Source organism: Salminus brasiliensis, chromosome 22 (assembly GCF_030463535.1).
Source record: "Salminus brasiliensis chromosome 22, fSalBra1.hap2, whole genome shotgun sequence".
Taxonomy (NCBI): domain Eukaryota; kingdom Metazoa; phylum Chordata; class Actinopteri; order Characiformes; family Bryconidae; genus Salminus; species Salminus brasiliensis.
The window spans coordinates 28,076,292-28,103,574 of record NC_132899.1 but is presented as its reverse complement, the minus strand read 5'-3'; the positions used below and the strand labels follow the sequence as shown (position 1 = coordinate 28,103,574).

Genomic DNA, 27,283 nt, shown 5'->3' with positions numbered 1-27,283 from the left:
AATCAACGACCTGGTATTGCGTATAGTGCAGTGATAAGTATGGTTGTTGTTTATTCTCTTCGGAAACTTTGGATCTTTCTCCTCAGGGTTTGGAGGATTGAAGTACGGTGGGCAACCGCTTGGACATGGCGGCAAGGCTAAATCCTCTGGTAAATACGCTGACCATGTCTTTTTTGTTCTTTATCCCTCTACATAAATGCTAAAACACACACTCTGCACTCTCTTCCTCAGGATCTGTAATGGGAATAGGAGGACTGCCTTATGGTGGACAGCCGCTCACTCTAGGCCCTGATGCTGGAAAGTCTGGGAAGTATGGTGAGGCTCAGAAGCAAGCAGTCTTCAAAATGTTAGAGACCTACATTGCTGTTGATGTGCATGCTGATATCTCTCTCTCTCTCCCTCTGTTTCTCACTCTTTAGGCCAACCTGCTGTGCCTTATGCTCCAGAACCCATTCGCTATGGTGAGGATGGCATATTTGCTGGGAAATATGGTAAGAACTCATTTGGTTCTGTGCAAGAAGTACAAAAAAAAAAAACTGTTGAATATCAAAGAATGGGAAATAACAATGGAATATACACCAAATAAAAGTACTGACAATAGGTAACATTGATTATTTTGTTACAGTTGCATCTGTCAAATGGTGGATATATTTGGCAGAAAGTGCAGGGCGCAAAGGCTAGCCCGTCTGGTCTGATCCCACAGAAGAGCTACTGTAGTTGGACATTAAAAAGAAATGGGTAGTTTGACCTGAGTGTATTATGTCCAGACAACTGGTGCATCTCTGAAACTGCAAGGCTTCTAATCAGATGTGCTTATAATGGACACATGAATGTCTGCAAAAAACTTGGAATGATGGAAGAAGGTCTAGTTAGCCCTGTGTCAAGTAGATGGCTTAGGGTGTGTTACCAGTGGGATGCATGAAGTCCTTTTGAAAAAAGGAGGAAGGAGGAAGAACCGCCCAATGCCATAGCTGTGGCACCTGGGGCTGTGGCCGTGGTTGCCCCATTTTGAGTCTTGGTCCTTCTCTTGGCTCTTCCTCATGCTCTGAAAGAGATCTTCCTTGGTGGCAACTATTAGGTTCTTGCATTTCGGACAGTGTGGGCTGAGTTGAGTAGAAATGAACTAAACATATTCTGTATTGTAATTTGCAGGCAAACCGGCACTACCCTTTGACTCTGGAATGGCTGGCCCAGTGACGGACGGTCAATCTGTTGAACAGCCCGGTATGTGAAAAAGAACCATACCATTTTAGAGGCTGAATTATTTTAGTCTGTTTTAAATGACGTTATAACCTTTATCCTGGACTTTCCATAATCCCTTACTTGCATTTTGTCCTGCTTACACAGTGTTGCCTTACGAATCTCTGCCCAGACCTGTGATTGATGGTGTCAAGTCCGTAGACCAGTTTGGTTAGTGGTCATTCCCCTTGAAATATTGCATTTAAATGTGTGCTAGGCCAACATGGGCCTAATATGTGTTTGTGTTTCATTAAGGTGAAGGAGAGATCCCCCCTCAGCCTGATGGTGCTCTGCTACAAGGATCCACAGGTACACACACTGTGCATATTTGTTAAATTTAAATGCCTATGCGTCTAAACTCTAAGATCCACATTATTAAATATTGATTCTTTGTGTGAAAGACAAGTTACTGATATGAAGCTTCCGCTGTAATAATGAATGACCCTTATGAATAGAAGACTCTACGTATGCAAACTCTAATTGAAAACATAATTATCTAGCTGCCTCATAAATATGCAGATTATATTTGACATATTTAGAATTAGGGTTGGGCGGTATCCAATTTTTCATACAGTCATACCATCTCACAATATTACAGTGGTATGCGGTATTACCACGGCGGAGACTTCCATACATTCCCATCCAGCACCATTTTGCCTACTGGATCAAAGACAAAGTGAACGCAATTTTAAATCAATCATTTAATAAATGTTAAACTGTCAGTCTGACGGGAATCAGAAGAGATAAGCACGTTAGCAGTAGCTCAGTTACAGGGATACTTATCTGCTCACTAAAGAACACTTGCGATTCTGACTGACAGAAACCCCACTAATAAACGTTTAGACGAGAATGACTCAGATCGAACTGTTGACTGATGCTGAAAGGACAGAAAGCTAAAATTTGAACCTTTTTTCCTTCATGCTGTTTGTGGCTTGCTAAGCTAGCTCAGCTACAGATCCATCGAGTATCAGATAGCTCAGTGCAGCTGCTGTTGACTAACTCACACAATTACTGTCGATAAAAAACTTCAGGGTAAATGAGAGACCGGTTCTGCTGTGTTTGGACAATGTTAGCCGGCTATTAAGGCATAGATAAGTTAGCTAGCTAGCAGGCCAAACACCACATCACAGACCATGTTCCAGCTAACTGAGGTTCCAGCTAACTCAAATCCCACACGTTTAGAGGATTAAGCTTCATATCCGAAAGCACTGAAAGTCAAGGGAATGATCTTAGGAGTGCTTTTCACATTTAGTAGACTGGTTCATGCAGGTTTGCTTGCTTTCCCATTCATTCAGTAAACACACGACTATGGTGGGACATTTTTTCCCCACTTTAGTGAGCTTAGGTATCTGATACTTAAATACTTATATTTAGGTATCTGATGTATCAAATGTAACATTTCTAACAAACACTTAGACTGTTACCAATCTCATCTCTGTGAATACACACCTAAGTCGTAATTTATTTACTTCTTTAAATCTGTCAGAAAGCTGCGTAAATAAGGAAAGAAGACAACAGTTAGTAAAATGGCATGGATAGACCTAAATCTGGACTATATTTTCATCTGCATGATGTCTATTTTTTTGTACTTGTCCACCTGAACTGCAAAAGTCATTTTTTTGGAGGTTTTAAGTAGGGATGTCCCGATCAGGTTATTTTTGCCCCCCAATCTGATCTGAGTCTTTTAATGCCGAGTGTCAGATAAGATGTTTAGATAAGATGTTCTAGAGTTCTGGTTGTAGTAACGATGACTATATTCATTTAACCTTACATTACGTTTTATTTGTCTTACAGGAACAGGCAGCTACATGGGAATCCACCCAGAGGGTAATTAAGGAATAACACTCTCCTGTTGTGCATACTGTATTTTAGAGTGTGAGTTTTGTACCTTGGCCAGAATCGCCCCCTTTGTTGGACGTGTTTGGTCTGGCCGCTGAGCTGGCTGATTTAGCTGAGCTTTTGTATTTGTGCGGTTGCACTTCTTTGTGCTTATGCTTTGTAGCCATGCGTTTTGTTTTGCATGCCTTTTGTCCCTATAAGCTCATTTACCCTTTTCTTCCAAAGGTGTAAATATCTGACTTCACAATGACTGAATTGAACAGTCCTTTCTGAAATGATTCAGTGCATTGTGAAATCTCACTCGCTTTAATGACACTGTTGCTATTGTTTTTTTTTGTTGTTTTTTTTTAACTCACTGAAAGCATGAGCAGGGCTGGAAGAACATGTTACACAGTAGTTAAATACAGGCATTCATCAAGTACATTATTGGAAATACTATACTAATACTGGGTATGGCCTTTCTTTGCTCTCAGGACAGCCTCAATTTTTTGTGGCATGGATTCCACAAGATGTTATAACCACATTATTCCTTTGAGATTCTGCATCACGTGATTCCTGCTGATTTTTCAGGAGCTCTTTTATGCTGTGAAATTCTACCACATCCCAAAGCTCAGATCAGATCCAGTGACTGGGAGGAACTGCCACAGAGGAACACTGAACTCATTGTCATGTTCATGATACCAGTCTTTTGCTTTGTGACATGCTGCATCATCATGCTGGTAGAAGCCATTAGAAAATGGAGGGTAAACTGTGGGGATGAAGGGATGCACACGGCCAGCAACAATACTTAAATAGTCTGTGGAATTCAAGCCATGACTAATTGGTGTTATCCGTCCAAATCATGCCAAGGAAACTTCTGACCCTCCCATGCGTGAGCCTTAACAAAAATCAAGAGACCTCAGACTAGGCTACGTTTTTCCAGTCTTCAGCTGTCCAGTGTTGGTGGGCCTATGCTGAGCCACTGCAGCCTAAGCTTTCTGTTCTTGGCTGAAAAAAGTGGAACCTAATGTGGCCTTCTGTGGCTCATCCACCTCTAGGTTGGAGGTGGTGTTGTGCATTCTGAGATGCTTCTCTGCTCAACACAATTGTACAAAGTGGTCGTCTGATGTAATGTAGCCTTTCCATCAGCTGCTGGCCTGTATTTGCTTGATTTTATGCATTGCGCAGCTGCCACATGATTGGCTTGTTTTAATAGTAAGACCGAGTTCACATACAGGTGTTCCTAATAAAGTGCTTGGTGAACGTGTATGATGTAGCTTGGTGCACTGCTGCATTTATACGCCCATCATTTCCTCCAGTCAGTTCGTCTATTCCTTTTCTCTTCAGCTGTCTCTTTTCCTGCTGCCCCCACCGCTGGCCCTCCCCCCGTTTCGGCTGGCTCTGCATCCCTGCCCCTGGACACAGTTGTCCTGCCTGAAGCTGACCCCTCCGCTTTAGCACCCCTTCAGGCTGAACCGCACAGTGCCCAGCTTCCTTCTCTTATGCTGCAGCCGGCCACGCCCCAACAGATCCACATTCAGCAGCAGCTCAAAGTCCACCTTCATCCACAGGGCAAGTCTTGGACAGGTATGCAGAAATAGAAGTAGTGGGGTGGGAGTGTTCTGTTTTTTGCTTCAGCTTTTGCTGGTGTGCCATACCCATAGATGTGCACATCTATGTCCATAGCATTGCTGATGCTAGCTTCAACAGCAGCAGCATAAACACTAATTTCTGCTGTTCTGCTAACATAGCAGTGCTAACACAGCAAAGCTCATGGGAAAGCAATGACAGTTCTTTTTCATAAAATCACCATGGCAGTTCTCAGCATGCCAGTCGCTCCTTACCGCCCTCTGTAAAACACCTACCAGTATCCACATGCTAATGCTCAGTGCCTTTTAGGGTAACAAAATGGAAACTTAGTCCACAGAAAATACAAAACCAGAGCTGTGGATTCTGAGATGAAATAGAAGCTCCAGAGGGCCGTAACTGTCTAAATGTTGGCCCTATCATCCAGAGGAGATACAAGACAGCATCACAGATCTGATGCTATCCAGCACAAGCATCTCCAAGCATGTATAGCTCCAGTTGCGTTGCATTAGGCCATTAGGCATTATGTCCACACATATTCAGATAATATATATAATTGAATTAAATTAAACAAGATTTTTGAAAATATTTCCATCAACAGTACCTCCTAAAAAGAGACATCCAAACACCATAAATAAAGTGGTTCCAAGTTTCACACTGCTCCGTATGTAGAGTACTGTAGAGTCAGGAAATCACAGATTCTAAATCTAAACAGAGCATTATAGCTATATCTATAATACAACAGAATTGACATTTTTTGTAGGTGGAAATCTAACCAGAAACATGCATGCGTTGTGATGTTGGTGTTTTTACAAAGCTCCATTGTCTCCGTCCATATAACAATGCACGATTTATAGTAGACAACAACTGTTTTTTCACATGGACAGAAGACCAAAACACAGGAAAAACAGTGCAGATGGTGCTTCATGAAAACCCATCAGTACATAATAGGGTGGGAATGTTGAGTCATCAAACTCTTTAAGTATGAGAATAGGCCATGAAGAACCAATCAGACTGCTGTAACAGAAATGTCTTTAATGTGCATACACCACTTGCATTACGTGACATACAGCAATTATTGAAACGTGATTAAAAAAAAAAGGACACAAGGAAAGAACAAGTCTCTACCAATATCCAGCGACTACTGAAGTTTTATATCCCCATCCATGTCAGAATGTAGGACCCGCCCCACCTCGACTGTAGCTTAGGCTTTGGAATGTGACTTATGGCCGTATGTAGTCATTCCTCCCAGGCTACATTTTCTTAGGTATGCAATGCTATGTGTATGTTTAAGGCTGCAATAGCAGGTTAGCAAGCTTTTTTTTTTTACCTTTTGTAGCACCTTTATTTGTTGAGTGTATGTTGGCTGAATGCTATAGTGACTCTCATGCCATAAAGCAGGTTCTGCCATCAGCATTTGTGAAGTAATTGTTAATATGTCAGTTTGTACTTCCACAAAGACATTTTTATGTTTAAAGTTTGTTTAAAGATGTTTGTTTTGATTGCCAAGATTTTAATTCGGAAATATTTGCTCCTTTCAGGAGGAACGGAAGGCAAATATGGCCTAAAAGGATTTCTTGGGAATGGATATCAAGGTATAGATGATCAAAAAACACTTTTTGATTAATCCGTTTATGATCATTAGTATTATAAGTTATTATTGTCAAAAATATTTGTATTACTAGTCAGGGGCACTGCCAGGGATTTTAGACCCCATGAAAAGATATTACACTGGGCCCCACGACTTATTTATGACAATTATGCCAAAATACTCAATTAATACATTTGTTTAGAGCACCTGTCAGTCACAGGCCCTATACTCCACCCCCTACAGTGTAGATTTTATACAGTTTATTAACTTTAACAATTAAATTATTCAACATTCTCCTATTCTCTTCTCTTTTTTGTCTTAAGGATGATACAGAAGAATGATCACACTGAAGAAATGTGTATCTTGTTTTTTACTCTGTTGATGTTGTATATTTATCATGTTTGTAATTTCAACAAATACAAAAAATCTCACCCAAAATTTCCATCCTAGAAATGTTATGTATAAAATGTCATCTGTTTAAAGAGTGCATTCCCCCATTCAGGTGTGAGTACTGTATAGTATTAATAGCATAAATCAAGTTTATTATTATTATTATACTGTATCTGAGCTTTCTTTCTTTCACTCCAAATCTCTCAATGTCTCTGAATCAACCTATCTTTGTGCTCTGTGATCACCTGAAACTGTTGTATTGTCCCTCCCACCTCAGCATGTTCCTCTTTTTCTATCTGTAATCTGTCATGTAATTGAGATCAGGATAATTTATTTAGCATGGGAAAGATCTCTTGTTTGTCTGATTTTCAGACCATGTCCAGTTTTTAATAAAAACAGGGGGTATCCTGAAATCTACTCTTACTTAAGCCTGTTTTCCTTGATCAGACGTTTATAGAGATCTCCACAAGAGGGCACAGTAGATCTTAACACAGCATTCCTACCATGCTCAAGTGGGCGGGGTCAATGTTTGCACACCACAAAGTAGTAGCTGGGGCCATTGGTTGCACATAATGAAGTGAGCAAGGTCATTGGTGGCATGCCACAAAATAGGCAGGGTTATTGCTTGCACATGGTAAAGTGGGTCGGGTCATTGGATGCACACTAGAGACTGGGTGGGGCCAGTGGGCAGGAAGTTCTGGAGGGGTTACACCAGAAAATGGTCTAGGCAATGGTTGTGCACCGTAACAGTGGGCATGGCCAGGTTTTCACACCACAGAGTGGGAGGGGTTTTTGGTCGCACACCAAAGTGCAACAGGTGGACTGCTGCACAAAGCACAGCACTGTACCTGCGGCTTACACTTACACATGCAGAGACTTTAGGACAAAGATGGTTCGACCATATCTTGCAGCACTGGACGGATTATCCTGCATGTCTTGATTATGAGGTGCTCGAGTAGATGCCACGGACCTACGATGGCACCTTATAAGGAGTCGAAACTCATTGATTTCCACAGTTCCCCACCTCATCTGCAGTTCAACAAGTATGTCTTGAGGGGCTACCGTCCTGTGTCTACCTCCAGAGGATGTCTTCAGAGCCTCTTCTACCTGCACAATGAATCTGGGAATATCTACACGCATGGTAAGAGACAACGAAGAACATCATCTAGATCTATAACCATCTTTCTCTTACCTGCCATTCGATGGACGTGTTGGCCACCGCCTTTATGTGGACACGTGTGGCTGGATATGTAGAATTTTACGCAAGGGAGATAAGTCACCCCAGAGGTCAGGTTTCCACACAAATCCCATATATACACCCCTGCAACCCTCCAAATGGGTCATTTAGGTGTACTTTCTCTCAAGAACACTTGCAAACGTGCGCTCCACCGGGGTGAGTAATTGGATTAGGCCGGATTAGCTCTAATCTGCGGTGTGTGGGAATCCTTGTCCTGGAAAAAGGATGCTATGGTAATGAGGCACAAGGGCAGCGGACACAACTCTGCTTCAAAATCTAATTTGGCTTTTGATTGAGGTTCAATTCTGGCCACTTTGCCAAACTACGGTGTGAGGCTGGATGCCATCGTGGGTGTCCATCTTGGCAACCTTGGGCTGGCAGTATTCACTGTGGCCTCTCAGGGTTACCCTAAGAACATTAGCAGGATTAAGAATTTGAAGCTTCCATGCTGGAGCACATAGCAGGATGTACTTGCATAGCAGATGTACAAAATTATGGACAATGATGGTTACAAAGTGGGAAGAGTAGCCTAGATTTCTGTTAGAATTGCTGATGCTTTAATGAAATAATTGCTAGCTCAACCATACTGGGGACCTAGTTGGAGTATCCAGTGGGAAACCTAATATAAAAGGGCTCATACTTCAACTAATTGCTGGGTCAACCATACGGCTGATCTATTTGGGGTACCCAAAGCTTTCAAAATATAAAGAAAGGAACAGTTTATTTTCAGCTACCATTGAACTTGTGGCCTCTTAAGGGAATCTAACTTTTCCCCCTCTCGCGGCAATGTTGGTTGGCACAGGTGTCGTCCCTCTCTTGTCACTCCTACTTTCTAAACTATGCTTCCATCACCAGCTCCTTTCTTTTGCTAATTGGTACGTTACTTTCTTCTGTTTTGCTTGTACCCGTTAGGTATCCCATTTGTGGGCTTCCTGTTGCTTTTGCCCCTAAGCATCCCCTGGTCAGAGGTGGATGAGTGGTGGATCTGTGTGGTCCACTACCTGGCCTGCCTTTCGCCTACAGTTGGGTCCGTCTTGTACCACATCTTTATGAACCACGAGGGAGGAGTCCGCATCTATGACACCCTGCTGTCCTTTGACATGTTCGGCGTCTGCCTTGTCAACACACTAGGTGAGGCCTTTATTTGGTAAAAGGATCTTTAGGGGAAAGAAACAGTTTGATGCATTATCCCAGATAACCTACTCACATAAGGCCTGTTTGGGTAGCCCAACTGGGGTTTTTGTCCTTGGGTTCCATGTTGACCCCACATTTGGATGCACACCAAGGTCAGTGATGGGACCAGGAGGGGTTAAACATGGAACCCATATGGGATTAGGAAGGGCTGTAATGATGGAGCCCATTCAGGACGCCCAACTGGATCCCAGTGGCAAAACGTATAAGCCCACTCGGAGCCCACGGCCACCTGGAAACCACCTAGCCTGCGTTCCACTCATGGGAGCCCCACATAAGCGTGTTGACTGGGATGTTAACTTTGTTAAAATGTACCATTTACTGCCCCGTCTCATTGGGTATAGATTCTGGGATTATCTCTAGGTAGTTGTATTGATTTTAGGTTCCACCATTGGCACATTTTACAAGTCGCTCTGGTCAAAAACATCTGCCATGCACCTAAATGACTCCTCAGGCTTTGTTTGTTTGTCCAACTGCAGGTGCTCTGCCCATAGTTCACATTACGCTACTCTGCTACCCGTCTTCCAGGAGGGCAGCCATGTTGGCTTACCTCTTCCTTTCCTGCCATGGTATCCACTGCGCGGTTACGGCGAGGAGCAATGTCCGGCGCCTGCAGTCCTTCGCCTGGCAGGCCCTGTTCCGCCTCTTCCTCTTTATCCTTCGCTGGACTGGTCGAGGAACAGGGAGCCCCAATTCACTGCACCTTTACTTGATCATGGATTCATTGGCGCTGCTAGGCGGTCTTGTGAACATCTCCCGTGTGCCGGAGCGCTTCAGCCCGGGCCGCTTCGACTACTGGCTCAACAGCCATCAGATAATGCACGTGATGGTGGTCCTGTCCATCATATATCTGCACTGGGGGATGCTGGAGGACTTGGCCTGGTTGAGGCAGTACCAGTGTCCTGTCGACCTATAGTTCAAGTAAAGGCTCATTTATACTCCCTTTATAAATGAAACAGAACATGTGTATTCCAAATGTTTTAATCGTCCCTGCTCACATACTTCTTTACGTCTTTTACGTTGGCATGGATGTTAAGCCATACATCCATTACAGGGCAGTTCAGGGTGTTCTGAGAACAGTAAACATGTCGAGGAGATTGTGATAATGTACTTACTACGAAAAAGACAAAAATGGGAGCAGTGTTGTAAACACATTCTGTTAGCACCATGCTAATCAGTAAGACAAGAAATACAAGTTACAATGTAAGTTACAATGTTAGTTACAACATTGTAGCTCCAGTACAGAGTAAAGAAGTCCTGTACACCAAATATGGGGGTGGAATTTGTACGAGTTTCTTCTTCGCCGCGTCCTTACGGCAGTGGTTGTGTCTCACGATTTCCAGGGGTCCTTCTCTGTCTTTATCCATAAGCTTTCTCAAGAAGAACTTCCAGGTGAGATAATACTTGGCAAGGTCTTCAGTTTGTGAGTGTATTATGGCGAATGAATGAGTTTACAAGGAATGTAAAGCTACAGAATTGCACTTCAAATGATTCAATGCTCAAGTGCTCAAAGTGATACTGGAAAATATAGCCAGGAACATAATGGATGAAAGTGAATGCCACTTAACTGGCATTTTGGTTCTGCAAGAGCAGGGGCTCTCCAAAAAGGCCTTCAGGAAGTATACTATTAAAATGCACTGTTCTAGATTGGGATTTACAAGTATTAAATTAATTTAGAGCATTCTGATTATCTGGATTGTGGATATTCCTACTTTGGCATTAGCTGAATCTGAGCGATGCTGTATGTTATTATTTGTGGAATGATAAGGCAGTCTCAATGCAGGTGTCAAAATGCACTTCAAGATATCCTGACAACACTTGAACATCTCTGTTTTATTTAAAGTTTATCAAATAATGTAGTTCATTAAAAAGTTGTATCCGTGGGATGCGGATGACTGAGCTGTTTTCTAAATAGTAGAAATAGCTATGAGTTTTATTTACATTATATAAACAGGCTACAGAATGTAGGCTTTGAAGAGTATAAATGCCCCATATGATGAAAATACAATGTGAACTTTATTAAAATGTAAACATTATTAATATTCTGAAACTTACCATTCACCCTTTCCTCCATAAACTGTAGGCTAATCTGCAACAACAGCCTTTTTAACATTGTGTAAATGTGAACTTCCAAAAGAAACAATATGGATCTTTACCACTTCACCATGGTTTTGTTAAGAATTGCACAGACCAACATTAGCTGCTGTAATTCTGTGAATTCTACATGGGAGAGACATCTCTGACATCTCAACTGCGCAATAAACACAAGTATTTATTTCCCCCCTCTCTGCTGTTTCTGTGATCTAATACAACATTCACAATGGTCGGGTTCAGGCACAACGTGGCACATGTCTTTAAAAGCAGCATGGTTGGGTGGTGCAACTGTCTAAGTGTCGGCCCTATAATTGCGTGAAGACTAGTTTGATCCCTGGTGATGCCACAGGCATCCGTCGCCAGGATACCCAAAGAGCATAATTGGCCTCGCTCCCTCTGTGTGAATAGGATGGTCCTCCCTCTTCCTCATCACTCTTAGTGCTCAGTTAGCAGCAGTTCACTTCAAGGGTGGTGGTTCAAAAAGATGCTGGAAATCCGAGTAAGTGAATAAGTGAGTGAGAAAATTTCATACAGAAACATTCATGAAAGTCTGCAGCTGTTTTATTGGAAGTAACATAAGATTATGTACACTCAGAATGAAAAGAAGGCTACATTTTCAAATGAAATTAATTTGCTGAATGTAATTACATGTCTTCTCATTTTATTTGGCACCCCAAACCTGTCCAAATGATTGACAGCCTGCTAATAATTATGTTGAAATTTTTTAAGAACTGTTGACAAATCAAAATCTGCATGTGCTAAGATTCAACTCCAAGGTTGGGGGTTCTTCAATTTCGGTCCTGGAGGGCCTGATTGTTCACCACAGTTAGGTGATTTCCTCACTCAAGCACAACTGGAATCACCAAATTAATTACAAGGTTGAGACCACCAAACTGTACTGGACTCTAGCCCTTTGCAGATTCACTGAATTAATTTTTTATTTTTTTACTCTAATACTCCGTCACACGTCCATTGGCCTTTGCGACAATGTCAATCCTGCAAGGAGAAGTCTTACACCAGTCCCTTGTCCTGTTTTGTCTACTCTTCCACTAAGTTTTTCTTGTACATGCAGAACATAACGCTGACACTTCCACAGTTCACATTCTAGGATGACTGTAGGCTGCAGCAGTCCATAGCTGTGTGTGACTGATCCAACAGTCGTGATGGAACGCTGGGGGACTTTGACTCACCAGATCTCAATCCCAGTTCTTAATCTGGAAGAGCTGGGGGAATGCTTAAACTGGGGCAACCGAACTCTGTAAAGCTGAAAGGTGCTGGGAGCACCTTCATAACAAGCTGCGCCCAATTAGTACAAGAGTGGACTGTTAGTAAAGTCAGGGTAGGCGTGACCAAATATAAGAGAAGAAATGATGCGTGTGACTACATTTTTGATATCGATGGAGATCGGTGGGTAGCAGCCGACATCAGTTTGTTACGTGGGGAAATGTGGGATGCTTGGGTCCCTAGCTGATATTGCCATTAACCAATATTACTATCATGGGTGTTAAAGGCACGTTCTCATGTTGGGATGGCATAAGAGTGGCGTAAACGCTTTAGAAATGTTACAGGCTGTGATGTTTCCCTGCATGTTCGCAGCTTGTCAAAATCAGAATTTAAACGATCACTCTTCGTCCGAACTGCTGTCCTCCTCTGCCTCAGAGAGGTCGGCAATAGGGAATCGCAAGATGGCTGCCACACCGCTAAGTTGACTGAGTTCTGAAAAAGAGGGACAGAAGTGAGAAGATCAGACTCACTGTACACATAAAGAAATAAAGAAAAATGAGGTAATGCTGGACTGGAATTGGATTGTGCTTAACAGAGCTGATATCAAGCCATTAATTTATGGTTTTAAACATCCTCAACACTGCCTCAATAGCCAAATTCTACTTTCAGCAAAAACTTACGTTCTCCAGATACGTGCAAGCTTGAGAATATTCTACAAAAAAAGCAAAGGGGAAAAAGATTCAACAGATTGACACTAGAGTTGCATAATTCATTTCTTGAGTTAAGCTTGGTAGAATGGTCATTTTTGGCTGGGTTGTTATACATACACCTACAAAAGACTCTTAATTTCCTGTTCATGATCATGACTGACTACAGCTGCTAGCTTCTCTGTTCCCCCATAAAAAAAGGGTTTGTTAGACAGCTCTCATTGGATTGATCAACATAAAGTACAATGGGATAATCCAAGGAGCTCAGTGCAGATGTATGATCGTAGGATGATTGTAAATATCCACAAAGCACAACTTCTCTAAACCAGAGTCTCTAGTATGAGTCTCTGTGGCTTTCACTGCTTATTAAGCCGGGCGGCTAGCGTCCTCTCTCCCGTCCTACCTCTGGCCTCTGGAGCTGTGCTTTTAAAGCTAACTCTTTCTTTACAGACACATTGCAAAGACGTGTGGTCAAATGATCAACCAGAATTCGGATAGAAGCTTTTTTGATGACTAGTCAGAGTGCAACTTGCTAATTCGCTACGGCACATGTTGTCATTAGGCATGTTGTCAAATAGCTCTCAAACCATACAGCTACAGTGTGTTAATGTACCTTAACACATACATCTTTACTCATTTAGCAAGACCAATAATTAGCCTTTGTAGCCTAGATGACCAAATAATCTCCCTCTAGTTTAACTTAGACCTAGTTGAACCCCCCAGCCATGACATCCTAACCTGTGTGCCCCCAGTGTCCTCTTTTTTGAAAAGGGAAAAAAATATATATGGTCACCCATATATGTGCGTTTTTTTTTAAGATTATGATTACACACATATTCAACCAGTGTCCAAACTTGTACTGTACATGCCTGTTTTTGTTGTCATTTCTATCTGCAATCAGATTAACACACAACAAAGCTTTGCAAAACTGAAGTCATGCTTTTTTAGCCAACTACCTGACAGTCCCTCCGTTGTCCCTCACGTTGTCCACAAGCCGGACATAACGGCTCCGGGTGGCTATGTCTTGATGTCTAGATGGAGGAATGGCAAAAGCATAACATGGACTCCAACTGAATCCTGAGTGGACATATTCTCCATCCATCCATTCTTCCAGAATGGATGTCATAGTCCTTAATACTATAAATACTATACTACACTATACCATATACTATACAATGCTACACTATACAGTACTCACCTGAACAGTTTGTCACTGATCAGCAAAATGTCGATGGCTAAAGCCTCAGTAGCCTTTTCCACATGTGCCAGCCTGTGGAAAGACGGAGAGAACTTGTCATTCATACTCATACTGAGGGAAGGAATACAAATACTACCAACAGTAATAAATAATAAAAGCCCTCGCTCTGACCCGTAAAAGGCTCTATCAGGTTCATGTTGCAGCATCTTGTAAAAATCCTCTAAAGCCTTGACCTCCCCGGCAGCCTGCGGAAAGATCCAGAGATTACCAGTGATTTACTGATGAGTTACTGTATGATATACTTTTAAATCACTGTGTTATTAAAGCTGCGTATATATATATATATATATATAAAAAAAGACAAAAAAGGCGTGTCACCTTCGTGTCGGAGAGACGACTGGTGACCGTCGGATCAGACAAGATCTCTGTGGAAACAATGTTCATACTCATACTTAACATTTTAAAAAGTGCATCTGAAGCTGTTACTTTTAGCGATGACATTTACTCATATTTGTACTACCATAGATTTGTATCAAATATTAAACTATTTACATTCTGCAGCGGTCATGCACACTGATTCCTTCGTATACCAACTTTATGTTATACATGAAGACATTTTTAACGTCTGTACTCTTGAAAACTGAATATGCTATGAACCTATTTAAAGTTCCAGTCATAAAATAAATAGTGCTATACTGTGACAGAAAAATAGTAAACTAACTTACATTATCGTTCTTATAATGTCACTAAATGTTAGCCTTGTCTAAACACGACCATTTCTTCCCCGCTGGCGCTACATAAACTAAAGAAAGAAAGAGAGAGATCGATGGCACACATATTCGGTCAGCAGACTGTATTAGCCATCTTTCTTTGGTTTGTTGTGGGCGAGTTAGCCAGCATGCTAATAGTTGCCAGCTGGAGAAGCTGAACACAAATCACACACACACACTAAATGGCAGTTATTTATACAATTTAATACTAAAACTTCATGAACTGCACTGTACGGCAGCGTGTGTGTAATTATCTGGCACAGTTCTTGCTCAGTTTTGTATTTTCTTGATGGTGGGAGCAAAGTTAGCTAGCTAGCTAGCATGCTAACCACAAAATTTAGCGAGCTGTGACTCAGACGCAGCATAAACGCTTAGCACTACTGTGAAGGGTCAACTGTAACTCATCAAATTTGAATGCTTTTTAGTTTTTATTAAAGTATTAATTATAATATTAAAAAAACTACACTTTGCAGCTGTTTCACACTAATCTTCCTTCCTATATCGTCATTTTATATATTCTATCGATTTTGTGGGCGCTAGCTAGCATGCTAATCACAAAATGATCACCTCTGCAGCCAACCACAGCTGCTATACTTAGTCTTATACTAAACCTCACTGTGTGGTGCTGTTCATGGTAGCTAAATTAGCCAGCCTGCTAACTGTTAAGCTGTGGCTGGGTGCGCAGCTTTGGGCTCCCATCAGAGTCATGTTATCAGGTGTAATTACTGACTTACACTGACAAATGCCTTATAGTGCTACTCGGCCTTCAAACTGGACAGCATTGACAGTGAAATGGAACCACATATGTTCGACACACAATCGTAACATATTACCATAACAGTAGCATTTTCTTTAACATCTTTTAATTCCATTTCAAATAGGTCAGTGTGAACACAAAGCGAACCAGAACCAAACTGCAATAATGTGGCATGTGCTGCTTTAGTGCAAACCAAAGAAACTGGACTATAGAAAAATGCACCCTTGGAAGTGAGCCTAAGGGGCAACTGGTCTTTAAGGTGGCAACATGTGACAGATAACGACAAAGCACCTTAAATGAACACTGATCATGGCAAAACAGTCTTCCTGGCACTGTAACGGGATGAAAAAGGCTTCATAAAGCTATGAGTCAGTGAGTGCAAGTATAGAAGCCAGAGTTTTCTCACACCTTTAAGAGAACAACAACAAAGAGTGAAATACAGATATCCAAACCTTTTAAGGAGTACTTGTGTCCGGAGGAGGAGTGCACTAGCATGAATTTGGGTCGGTTCTCCAGCAGAACTTTGCAGTCTTGCCTCACAGCCTCTCTAAAGAGGTAAGCTATGAACTGGTCCTTAACGAAGCCTGGACTGGCCACCAGGATGCACTTCACCACTGAGATAAAGAAGATGAGAGATACTGTATCCGACACATTTCCACCAAGACCTTTAATGTACAATTCACAGAATTTGGGAAAACTGGAAAAAAAAATCTAACAAATGAACGAGGAAACAAAAGAAGAACCTCACCATCAAAGTTGAAGTGTCTGAGAATCCCCTGCATGACAGCCTCGTAGAACCTCTCCAGCGCCTGAAAGAGGAAAGCAGACAGTTTGTTGGTGCTTGTACTTACTGACTCCCTCTACACCTGGTCGCTTTAGAGGTCTGGAGTATCAGGATTTTATCTGGATAAAGGCCAGGCCACATGTAACCAGAGATGCTAGGCTTGTATGTCTTGTTGCTAACAAATGCTTGGCAACCGTCACCATCTCTTTCCAATTATTCCAATTATTTCAAATTCGAATAAGGAAATAAAAGAATTTAGTCACCTTCTCGTGTTGAGCACAGCTGCCTCTCCTCTTGCGGGGAATGGTCACCTCCACCTTGGCCCTCAGCAGGGTCATGGCAGGAGTCACCAGCACCAGGTTGGCCAGGCCCTCCTGCATCACCACTGCGGCCACATCTGCTTTCTGAGTGGGGTCACAGGCCTGCTCTGTGGGTCAGGAAACAGGTCAGGGGGAGCTGGGTCAGCTTGACATCTACTCAATATATATGGACAAAAGTTTTGGGACACCTGCTCATTCACTGTTTCTTCTGAAATCAAGGGTATCCTGCTTTTGTTGGAGTAACTGTTTCTGTACTGTCCAGGGAGGAAGGCTTTCTACTAGATTTTGGTTCTCACAGCATTGCTGTGAGAATTTGATTGCATTTACCAATGAGAGCATAAGTGAGGCCAGGATGTTGGATGATCACCACCTTACCTCATCCCCAACTTATTCCAAAAGTACTGGACTGAGCACCATCCATCATTCCAGAGAACACAAGTCCACTACTCAACGCTTAGAGGGGCCTCTAGGCCATGCTTGGCATTAGGCATAGTGCCAAAAGGTTCATGTTTATCTGCTCCACATAGTTCTATTCTATTGAAAGTACTTCTCTACAGGGACTAGACCGTGAGCATTTTACCCAGTCATTGAACTGATGCATGCAGAAATGAAGTGTGAAATGAAATGCTTATTTACCGATTCTGTCCAACACCACACTGTCCCAGACTTTTTTGGCAAGAGTGAACTTCCTGTTGAGTTCCAGTTCAATAGTGTGATAGGCTCCCATCTGAAGAAACAATGAAGAAACACATTTTATGTCAAATTAAAATTTTATATTGAAATATTTCTGTAAAGGGCCATGTGTTTAAGATGGAAGTACCCACACTAACAACTAGTGGTTTGTATTGGCAAGAACCTGGGATACAATATGGATACAGGGTTTTTTCAGTAATTGGTGATTCAGTATACTGCGATATATTGTGATACTGTAAGCAAGACGATAAATAGCGAAGATGGAGTACACTACCAATCTAGCGGTCAGGGTTTAAAATGTCAGTTCTGTGTCTCTCAGCTTGTCCAAAACAATATGTCCTTTAGGGGTGGCTCACAGTGCAAATTACACTTCCTGACCATAAGGGTCAGCCACAGTGTTCCATAGTGTTACTTTCATTTTCATATCAAATAGTTTGTGGGAAAGTCAAAGTCATTGCTCACTGACCTTAACATACTGGTTCTCCTGGATGTTGGTGCCCTTCACCCGGAGTTGACAGGCCTGCGAGTCAAAGTCAATGGTTTCCACGCAGACGGTCAGTGTGGTGCGGACCCGCGAGCTTCCTACGCTGCCTGTGGACGACTCCGTCTGCACCTTCCTGTTAGGTAAGCAAGATGGCAAAGCGATGGGAAAACTAAGCATCAAGCCTTTATCTGTAAAAGCACTGAGCTTTCTTATCATCAAAAGGCCTAAAGGGTTTTTTTTGCATGCAGTTAGCACCATGCTAAACTGGCAGATAAGGCTGTTCACTTCATTAGCATGCAGACTCAACTTAGACATTAAAGATATCTCAGCTTCTCAACAATCTGGCATAAGGACATTTGCACATTTGTATCTAATGTTACGTCTGCTTTACCTGATGGTGGAGGCTCTCAGGCTGTCGCCCACCTGCAGCAGGTTGTAGGTGTGCCACATATCCTCTGCCTCCTCGGGAATCAGCGTCACCTGACTAGAACAGAAATAACAACAATGTAAATTTAGACAAGCTACTACTGATTACTTTTCATTTATTCATTTATACTGATTCTGTCTGGATGAAACTTAACATCTAGTGCTTCTGCCCTGCCTGACGAGTGGCTCTATGTTGGGATTCAAAGAATATCAGCTGTCAATTAGTTATTGAGTAGGTTTAGTGGTGGGTTAGGTAGTAAATAAAATATATATTAAAAAATCAAATACACATTTCTAAAGAAATTTAAGTCTGTACGTTTTCTACAATTCTAACACTTTCACTGACTTTTGTGTTAACAACTAAAACGACTTAATTATGCAATTCCATTTTAGGAATTTGTGGCTCCTCCCCCACAAATGAGTGTTTTGGAAAAGTTACTACCATCAGTGTAAATGTTATGCAGAAATGTGTTATCATTATTTATGACTAAGTGTAATTAAAAAGTGATATATATATATATATATATATATTTGCCACGTTGTTGCAGAGGGGCGTGGCCGTGACGAAATTGGGCGGTGTCATGTTGACAGTGCGCGTAGCCAAGAATCCGCCAGTCGTCAGCACAGCCTTTAAGATTCAGCTGTTAAACTGAAGCGGCTTCATTCAAGCTCCAACCCAGTATGTTGTGATAGGAACTTGTCTCATAAGAAGAAACACAGGATCACTGTGATCCCCGAGGCTTGTTTGGTTGTTTTGGGTAACAGACGGAGTTAGCCAGCCGGCTAAACACTCACTCCAGCTCCTAACTGTCACTCACCCCGCATTATCTTTCTCGATGTCTTTATGGAGCAGCTTCATGGCCGCTCAGCTCTTCCTCTTCGCCTTGGATAACGTGTGGATGGGTCGGAGAGTGTGTTACTCCATTAACAAGTTGTGTTGGGGGAGTTTGGGTCGGTGAACTGCTGCCATTCTCTCCTCAATGAATCACCGACTCAGCAACGTGGGGCGCCGCAGAGAGCGTCATTCAGCGGCGACGCGGCTGCTCAGACTCAGACGCACTTAAAGGGAAAGTCCTGCGTTTCTGAGAACGACAAGTATTCACCCAGGCAGAGGGGAGGGAGGGGGGGGCTCCCTCCTTATTATATCAGTTAGCTTTAAAAAGAAATTCATTATTTAGGGCAGAGGAATTGCGGGCAAATATCATTGAATTCAGCTCATTTCAATGGAATTCCTGAAAGGGGATAATCACACTTCAAGACCACCAACCCTTTCAAAAATGCTATAAAGCAGTCACTTAGGAGCCTTAATGTAGGGTTTAATAGCTGTATTTTTTTGACCTCATTGATGGTTTTACATTTTTCTGTTTATTTCTTATGTATTTAAGACGTTGTGTGGATGTAGCGCTGCCTGGTTCTTGTGTTGTTGTCTATACATTAGCATGTAACTTTTTGTCCTAATTAAAATGATAGATTTTTGACAGACCAGTAAATGTACAACACATCGTGTTGAACACAGTATATGTGTGTGTGTGTGTGTGGCGTTTTAGAGAATTAAAACTACATTACCCACAGGCCACAGGCGATGGCGTCACTTCGGAGAAGGCGTTGCCAACGGCAACATGGACGCAACTTCCTGTTAACTGACGCGTAAAACCGTCCAGCCGTAGTACCGATTCACTTCTTCTAAAGAACACCGAAACTAATATACTCAAACTCCACATTTCAGTTTAGGCGATCGATTAATACATTTATCAATTAATAAATGTACGGGTTTAATTTCCACATGATCTCGCTCTGTTGGTTCCACAAAATCGGTTTAATAGCAGATCTTAGAAACATTATGATAAGTAAAAATAAAAACAAACGCGACTAACGTTACTGATAATAAGCACGTGCTTAACCATAATAATTATAATAATGCGTATTTTAAATAACAAGATACCAATGTAATGCAGTCTGTTATTTAAATATTTATTTCAGATGTTTTAAATAACAGACACCTATCACATATCCAACATTTAGTAAGTCGTTCAATTACTCAATCAATTAATCAATTAATGTATTAATTAAAATATCAGTCATAGGAAAATATTTAAGACAAAAAGACAAATGAACAGCTATTAACAAATGACTCCAGTCACTACCAGTAATAAGTATTATTACAAAATAGCAACAACACTAATAATAATAATAATAAGAAAAATACGCATTTTAAATAACTGATGTAACTCCTATATATAACTCATATATTGGTTGATCATATCTTATTTGTCCATAAATAATTAATTGATCTAATTAATTAGGGGGTCGTTGAAGCCCAGCCCATCGAGGTTTTATCTACAGGAACTGGCTGTGACCCGCCTGAAGCAGCAGCAGAGGCAGCGGCGGCCGCAGAGCCTCGACTCTGATTTAATCACCCAAAAGCGGGCTAAAACTAACATTACTGTTCATATAAGTTATAGGAAGCAGGTTATTACAACTGTTTGCGTTTTGTAGCAATAATAAACCCAGATATTTGTCGTTTTTAGGATAATAAAATCCGTGTGTCCGCGAAAGAGGCGGCGTGTTTGTCGTCGTTAGCGTGCAGCTAGTGCTACCCTAGCTAGCTAGCGGAGTCGGAGCTAATCTCCGGGCGGGTCTACACACACATACACATCGCAGAAAACCGGGTAAACCGAGCACAAAATGACTGAGTCTGACAAACTGAACATTGACTCCATCATCCAGCGCCTTTTAGAAGGTAAAATCATTTTTCTGAGGCGTTTCGGTCGAGTTTTGTGGAAGTTTGGTAGCTCAGCCGGTTAGCCCAGTGCCAGCTAGCCAGCTACTAACGAGCCCTTAGTTACATCATTTTCCGGCTTTTTCTTTTAAACATGTATATCAATATCTGTCCAAGTGATTTACTTAGTAGCTGCTTTTATGTGCTTAATAAGATCAGTTCTGTTTCTGATGTTAATGTTGAAAATGTTTGGAGTTTGCTAACCGGCTAGCTGGGAGGCATGCAAAAACGAGAGTAAGGGCGTTTATTTAGCACCAGTCCTTAAAGCTTAAGTTTATTTCTATTCAAGCTTTGGTATAACGTATGGGTGACTGCTTTAGTAGCTTATTTAAAATAAAAAATTAAAGATTGTAGTATAACGGTGCTTATTTGCGTTTATTAAAGTCAAGGTAAGCTTCTTGATTTAGTTGTCCCCTAAAGAGCTAGCTAACTTGAAGGGAATTAATTGGCCACATTGCAATATTAATCATGGTACTGCTTATATGTGGTGGTTTTAATGTGATAATTGGCTTATGTGATATACCAGTACCCAGTGTTTACTGTTTACTGACCCCTTCCCTGTTCTCTCTCATTCTAGTCAAGGGCTCCAGACCTGGTAAAAATGTCCAGCTTACAGAGAGTGAGATCCGAGGCCTGTGCCTAAAGTCCCGGGAAATCTTCCTCAGCCAGCCCATCCTACTTGAATTGGAAGCGCCACTAAAGATTTGTGGTAACTGTTGAATTGATGTCCAGATATCAATGTCCAAAATAGCCTTTTCATTTTCTGAACTGTCCAAAATGTGACCAGTCATTTTTTTTCCCCCCGAAAGGTGATGTACACGGTCAATACTATGACCTCCTAAGACTGTTTGAATATGGAGGCTACCCACCAGAAAGCAACTACCTGTTCTTGGGAGACTATGTGGACAGGGGGAAGCAGTCGTTGGAGACCATTTGCTTGCTGTTGGCCTACAAGATCAAATATCCAGAGAACTTCTTTCTTCTTAGAGGAAACCATGAGTGTGCCTCCATCAACAGGATATATGGCTTTTATGATGAATGTAAGTAACCCCACTCCCGCCCTAGCCCGCTCTACCCGTTGCCTTTAACCTTAGGAACCATATCGAACGCTGTCCTAAACATTTCTAGACATAAGGACTGCAGATTAAACGGCTCTATCTGCACTTAAATGCTTGAATAAAGTTGGTTATTTAAGCAGTGTGATTGAAGAACCACTTTTGGTTCCACAAAGAATAAATGAGCATGGTAACTTAACATCAGGTGTAGGTTCCTTAGACCTTTTAACTGTTCATACTCACAGCCCATGCAAATGTTCTGGAGGTAGCTGAATTGCCTAGTTGAGGAACTTTATGGAAAATAAGAAAGTAGACCATGCTTCTCATTTGTCAGTCTTGCTGGTTAATAAGTTTAAGCGGTCCTGTACGATTTCAATACTTTAGTTTCATATCTGAAAATACTGCAGCTTTGTTTTTTGTTTTTTTGACTTGACAATGTTTCTGTTTGCAGGCAAAAGGCGATACAACATCAAGCTCTGGAAGACCTTCACAGATTGTTTCAACTGCTTGCCAGTGGCAGCCATCGTAGACGAGAAGATTTTCTGTTGCCATGGGGGTAGGGATAAATGTTATGCTCTATATACGAAGCGTATTTGAGAAGTTGCATTGTGCGCGTTTGACCCAAATTCACTGCTGGTTGGCTCTAGTCGTAGGTTTTTTTGGGCAGTCGGCATTGGTGGTTGGATGAGGGGTGCACTTGCTAATTTCATGCCTTCTGGTTGTGCCTTCAATACATCTTTTTTTTTTTTATATATAACTTTTTATATGTATTGATTTTTGGTTAAACTGGATACTGGAGTCTCGTAATCTCAAATGTAGAACTGGGTTTTACCCATTTGTCTGGTTTAGCAAAAATATTGGCCTAAACCACAGCCAACAGTTTACCCTACTTGTTTTGGTAATTGCATCTCCTAGTATTGGGAATCCTCTATTTGTTGGGGCCGCTCACAAGTTGGATTGTATTTTCTATCCTAGGTTTTATTCTGGAATATTGTGGAAGTTTAGTGTAGCTAAAGATTTTCCCTCCTTTGTGAAATCTCATGATTTCATAAATCGCCTTTATATATTTCTTTGTAAACCCCTCTTCTGGCCTAACCCACTTTACTGGCTGCCTTTACCATTGGGAATTCATCGTAGGACCTTTTTTTAGCATTGCCCCCATTTTTGGCCATGTCTGTGTCATCTGGTAGGGCTACAGCTAATGTGTTGCCCTTTTCCGTAGAAGCTGATCAGTGCATTGAATTTCATGGAACTACATTTACTTGTTTTGCCTCTGTGTTTATTTGTTGTGACTCCAATAATCACTCTTGTAGTTAATATATTAGGAATTCTTTTAATAATTGTCCCTACTATGTCCCCAGGCCTTTCTCCTGATCTCCAGTCGATGGAGCAGATACGACGTGTGATGCGGCCAACAGACGTGCCTGACCAGGGCCTCTTGTGCGACCTCCTTTGGGCTGACCCTGACAAAGATGTAATGGGCTGGGGCGAGAACGACCGTGGCGTCTCCTTCACATTCGGCTCAGACGTGGTTGCCAAATTCCTCCACAAACATGACATGGACCTCATCTGCAGGGCCCACCAGGTCTGTAGGACATAAAGGAATGCAGCCTAGTAAAGTAGCGAGGAGAGTAGTGTGGTTCTGTAGATGCTAAGATGTCTGTATTGACAAATGGTGGTTCTGCATTAGTATTAAGACGTCTTCTTTAACATGGCAAATCCTTGTTTTCTGCGCAGGTGGTGGAGGACGGTTATGAGTTTTTTGCAAAGCGACAGCTTGTAACTCTGTTTTCAGCCCCAAACTACTGTGGAGAGTTTGACAATGCGGGCGCCATGATGAGCGTGGATGAGACGCTCATGTGCTCCTTCCAGGTAAGTCCGTGCACCAGCTGGTACTTTAAAATTTGAAGAGCTGCTTCACCTTTTCGCCTTAGGGGTGGGAATGTGCTTTGATGTATTGCTTGCTCTGTCACCTTTGTTTTTTTTTATTGATTTCAGTAGTCATCAGAGTGCATGTGGATTTTTTCTTTTAAACAAAGTATAAAAGTTTACCAGCAGCCACAAGAGTCAAGTTGACACAAAGGGAGGTTTTGTTGTAAAATGATTTGTTCTGCCACCACCTCAGGGTTCCCACATGTCCTGGAGAATTTAGACACTTGTTTTTCAGAGACCTTAAAGACTCCGTGACCAATTCCACAGATATAGGTTTTCAGTTTGGTCATCCTTATTTGTTTCATCACAGCCCAGAATAAAACTCCACACGCTTTCAGATTTCACTTGTGGATCTCACCCAACGGTTCTGCATTTCAGAATCTGATCTGGCAGAATTTTGCATGACAAAGTAACGCTGGATCGAAACAACCATGGCAGATGGCAGCAAGATGCCAACTGTGCCCCAAGCCGCTCTGTACTTGGTGTGTTCAAGAATACTGCACCACTGTCAGGACTGGCCTAGTGCTGTTGCATAAAGGTTCTTGCATGCTAAAGGGGATGGTGCTGGACAGTTACTACACGCCGTAGCTCATTGTTTGTGGCTCTTGCACAACTGCCCCTGGAGACTACATGCTTTGATGCCACACACGATGCTGGAATCTTTTGGGATTGCACATAACTGGGTGAAATTGCAAGAAGGTGCAATTTTCTCCAGAGATTACTTGTCTAATAGCAGAAAATTATGAATTCAAATTTGTTTCCTGTAAAAATGTAAATTACTCACTGATCGTAATTAGTCAAACTCAATGAAGCTTGACTGGCTTTTGATCAGAAAAAATTAGGTTTTTGATGTTGGCAGACAGAGAAGGCAGTGGCGTCTGTCCTGGAATGCAGCAGTGTGGATTTAGCCAGTGAACGATTAGGGGCATGTTTTTGTTTGTGGTATGTAGCAACACCTGGCTGATTTCTCCACAATTACATCACTCTAGCTGCACGCCCCTGCAGTAGGTGTAAATCAACCTTGACAATTCGTAACTTGGATGGCCACAACTGGACGGTGAGCTAATGGGAGGGGGTAGAGATCGCGTTCATGCCATCCACTGCAGGGTAGTCTGGGAAGATCATCACTTGGACCACCCTGAAATCAGGACATTGTTTATTGGCTCATAATCTTGTCGCACAGTCAAGTCATACGTTCCTAATTATTTTGCATTTTCTCTCCGGTTTTCTCGCTCAGATCCTGAAGCCTGCCGACAAAAAGCTGCTGGCGTACAGTGGGGCGGGTGGCTTCGGCTCGGGCCGGCCAGTCACGCCTCCAAGAAACGCCGCCAAGGGAGGCAAAGCCAAGAAATAACGCCTGCCACTCCGTCGTACACGCGTCCTTCCTCTCCTTTACTCTACCTCTCCTTTTGCTCCTCCTTTTTCTTTTCACCCTGGAACACCTAAGCAGTGTGTGGGACTTCTTTTTTTTTGTTTCTTTTAGTTGCCTTTCCTGAGGCAAGATTGCTGTGAATGTTTTTGAATAATTTTCTCTTTTTCCTTTTTTTCTTTTTTAATTGACCAATTATGAATTATTGTCGCTAAGGGAATGCTGAACAGATTGGCACTCTGAATGTGAGGGGGTATGTGAGACTGAGAGAATGTGAGTGTGTGTGGAGGTAGTCTCACTTTATTGTGCAACGTTTTGCTGGCTGGACGGGGTGAGATTTGTATTATCCCTTTACCACTTTCTGTACCGGATTTGATTAGCATTCTTGTCGTAGAGCTATAACAATAATAATAAATGTGTATCCCTCTTCAGGGAACTTTTATTGGACCTAAGTGAAGCATTTCTCTTCAAAGCCTCAGGGTCCAGCTGTTGATCCCCAGAATAGGGAAGAGCTGATTGCACGCACCTTTAGCTCCAAAAGCAATCTAAACGGATGGTGTGGATGTGCTGGTGTGTTTGGGTGGTTGTGATTGTGATCGTGTGTGCGTGCGTGTCCAAGACAAGAAGTCTTTTATCACTGCCACTGTTTAATGTGAAGTGTGACTGTTGGGAAATAAAACACTAGTCGATTGCAGTCCTCATCTTTCGCAATTAATTCTTTAGGACTCTGGCACATACTTTTCCTCTCTTGTCAGCAGGTGAGCAAGAAGCACTACCTGTAGGAGCGTTTTAAAGCTTGAAACCAAGGAGCTCGTGCAGTGCATCGGGCAAGATCAGGCAGGTTGCAAAGGCTCGGCCAGGTGGCTGCTGATTGCTGCATTTGTACAAGTACCAAGCATTCTTGCATCTCTCTCTTGTTTTCTTTTTCTCTTCCCTCACAGATGTGAGTGATTTGGCTTTAGTGTGTACCACTGCTCAGCAAAAGGGATGGTTTAGAATCAGATTAGGCTTTTTGTTCGACATAAGGGTAGGTTTGTACAGCTCAGTAATTAAATGAGAATCGTTCTGTCTCCTTTCTTTCTTTTGTAGTCTTTCATGAACTCAGCCAATAAAGTGAGATCTCATAATATTCCTTGTTGCGCGTGTTTGATTTGATTCTGAAGCAACGGAGGTGCGTAGTGTCAAAAAATACGGAATGTAGTGTTGGTGCTTAAAAGTAGCTTTTAAAGAACTTTCTCCAGAACTAGGAATGTCCTTTTATTTATTTTAATATTTCCTTTTGGTGTAAAGGTCCAGGTGCTGAAACAAATGTATAAGAATAAATATTACACCCAAAATTGAGGAATTGAAAAAACCCAAGAAACCAAAGTGGAAATGGTTCTGTGGTTGGCGAATGCTTGTACGTTGATGTGAGTAATTTTTTATTCAATAGGGTTGATAATATTGACTTATTGAAGTAGTGATGGTTTGTTAGTGTGGTATAAGTGAGCTTATAGATATCAGCAGTGCTTTAAAGAACTAAAATTGCAGTGAATTGTGAATGTAAATCACTGTACTCGGTATGGATGGTTTCACAGTCGGTCACTGCAGATTAATTGTCTGCATTAAAATCTGAATTCATGTATTGTGAAATTGTCT

At 41.9% G+C, this 27,283-nt stretch overlaps 3 protein-coding genes and 1 long non-coding RNA gene across 4 annotated transcripts; 3 read left to right on the top strand and 1 right to left on the bottom strand.

The window, feature by feature from the left end:
* Positions 1-1,499: 1,499 nt before the first annotated feature.
* On the top strand, positions 1,500-6,215 carry LOC140543599 (uncharacterized). Its single transcript, XR_011978190.1, has 3 exons — positions 1,500-1,548; positions 3,034-3,066; positions 6,186-6,215. It is a non-coding gene; the product is annotated as an uncharacterized lncRNA (long non-coding RNA).
* Positions 6,216-7,600: 1,385 nt separating this feature from the next.
* Positions 7,601-9,969, top strand: paqr4b (progestin and adipoQ receptor family member IVb). Its single transcript, XM_072667757.1, has 3 exons — positions 7,601-7,766; positions 8,775-8,993; positions 9,533-9,969. The coding sequence occupies exons 1-3, from the start codon at positions 7,601-7,603 to the stop codon at positions 9,967-9,969; spliced, it is 822 nt and encodes a 273-aa protein (XP_072523858.1).
* Positions 9,970-11,690: 1,721 nt separating this feature from the next.
* pelo (pelota mRNA surveillance and ribosome rescue factor) lies at positions 11,691-19,512 on the bottom strand. Its single transcript, XM_072667967.1, has 13 exons — positions 19,329-19,512; positions 18,476-18,568; positions 18,067-18,217; positions 17,544-17,634; positions 16,851-17,014; positions 16,552-16,612; positions 16,256-16,417; positions 14,655-14,701; positions 14,448-14,521; positions 14,277-14,348; positions 14,035-14,109; positions 13,052-13,083; positions 11,691-12,863 (listed from the first exon to the last, which is right to left on the bottom strand). The coding sequence occupies exons 1-13, from the start codon at positions 19,367-19,369 to the stop codon at positions 12,769-12,771; spliced, it is 1,158 nt and encodes a 385-aa protein (XP_072524068.1). The 5' UTR covers positions 19,370-19,512; the 3' UTR covers positions 11,691-12,768.
* Positions 19,513-20,869: 1,357 nt separating this feature from the next.
* ppp1cab (protein phosphatase 1, catalytic subunit, alpha isozyme b) lies at positions 20,870-26,774 on the top strand. The gene is made up of 7 exons (XM_072667968.1): positions 20,870-21,250; positions 21,867-21,998; positions 22,099-22,329; positions 22,796-22,900; positions 23,706-23,929; positions 24,082-24,216; positions 25,514-26,774. The coding sequence occupies exons 1-7, from the start codon at positions 21,196-21,198 to the stop codon at positions 25,628-25,630; spliced, it is 999 nt and encodes a 332-aa protein (XP_072524069.1). The 5' UTR covers positions 20,870-21,195; the 3' UTR covers positions 25,631-26,774.
* The last annotated feature ends 509 nt before the right edge of the window (positions 26,775-27,283 follow it).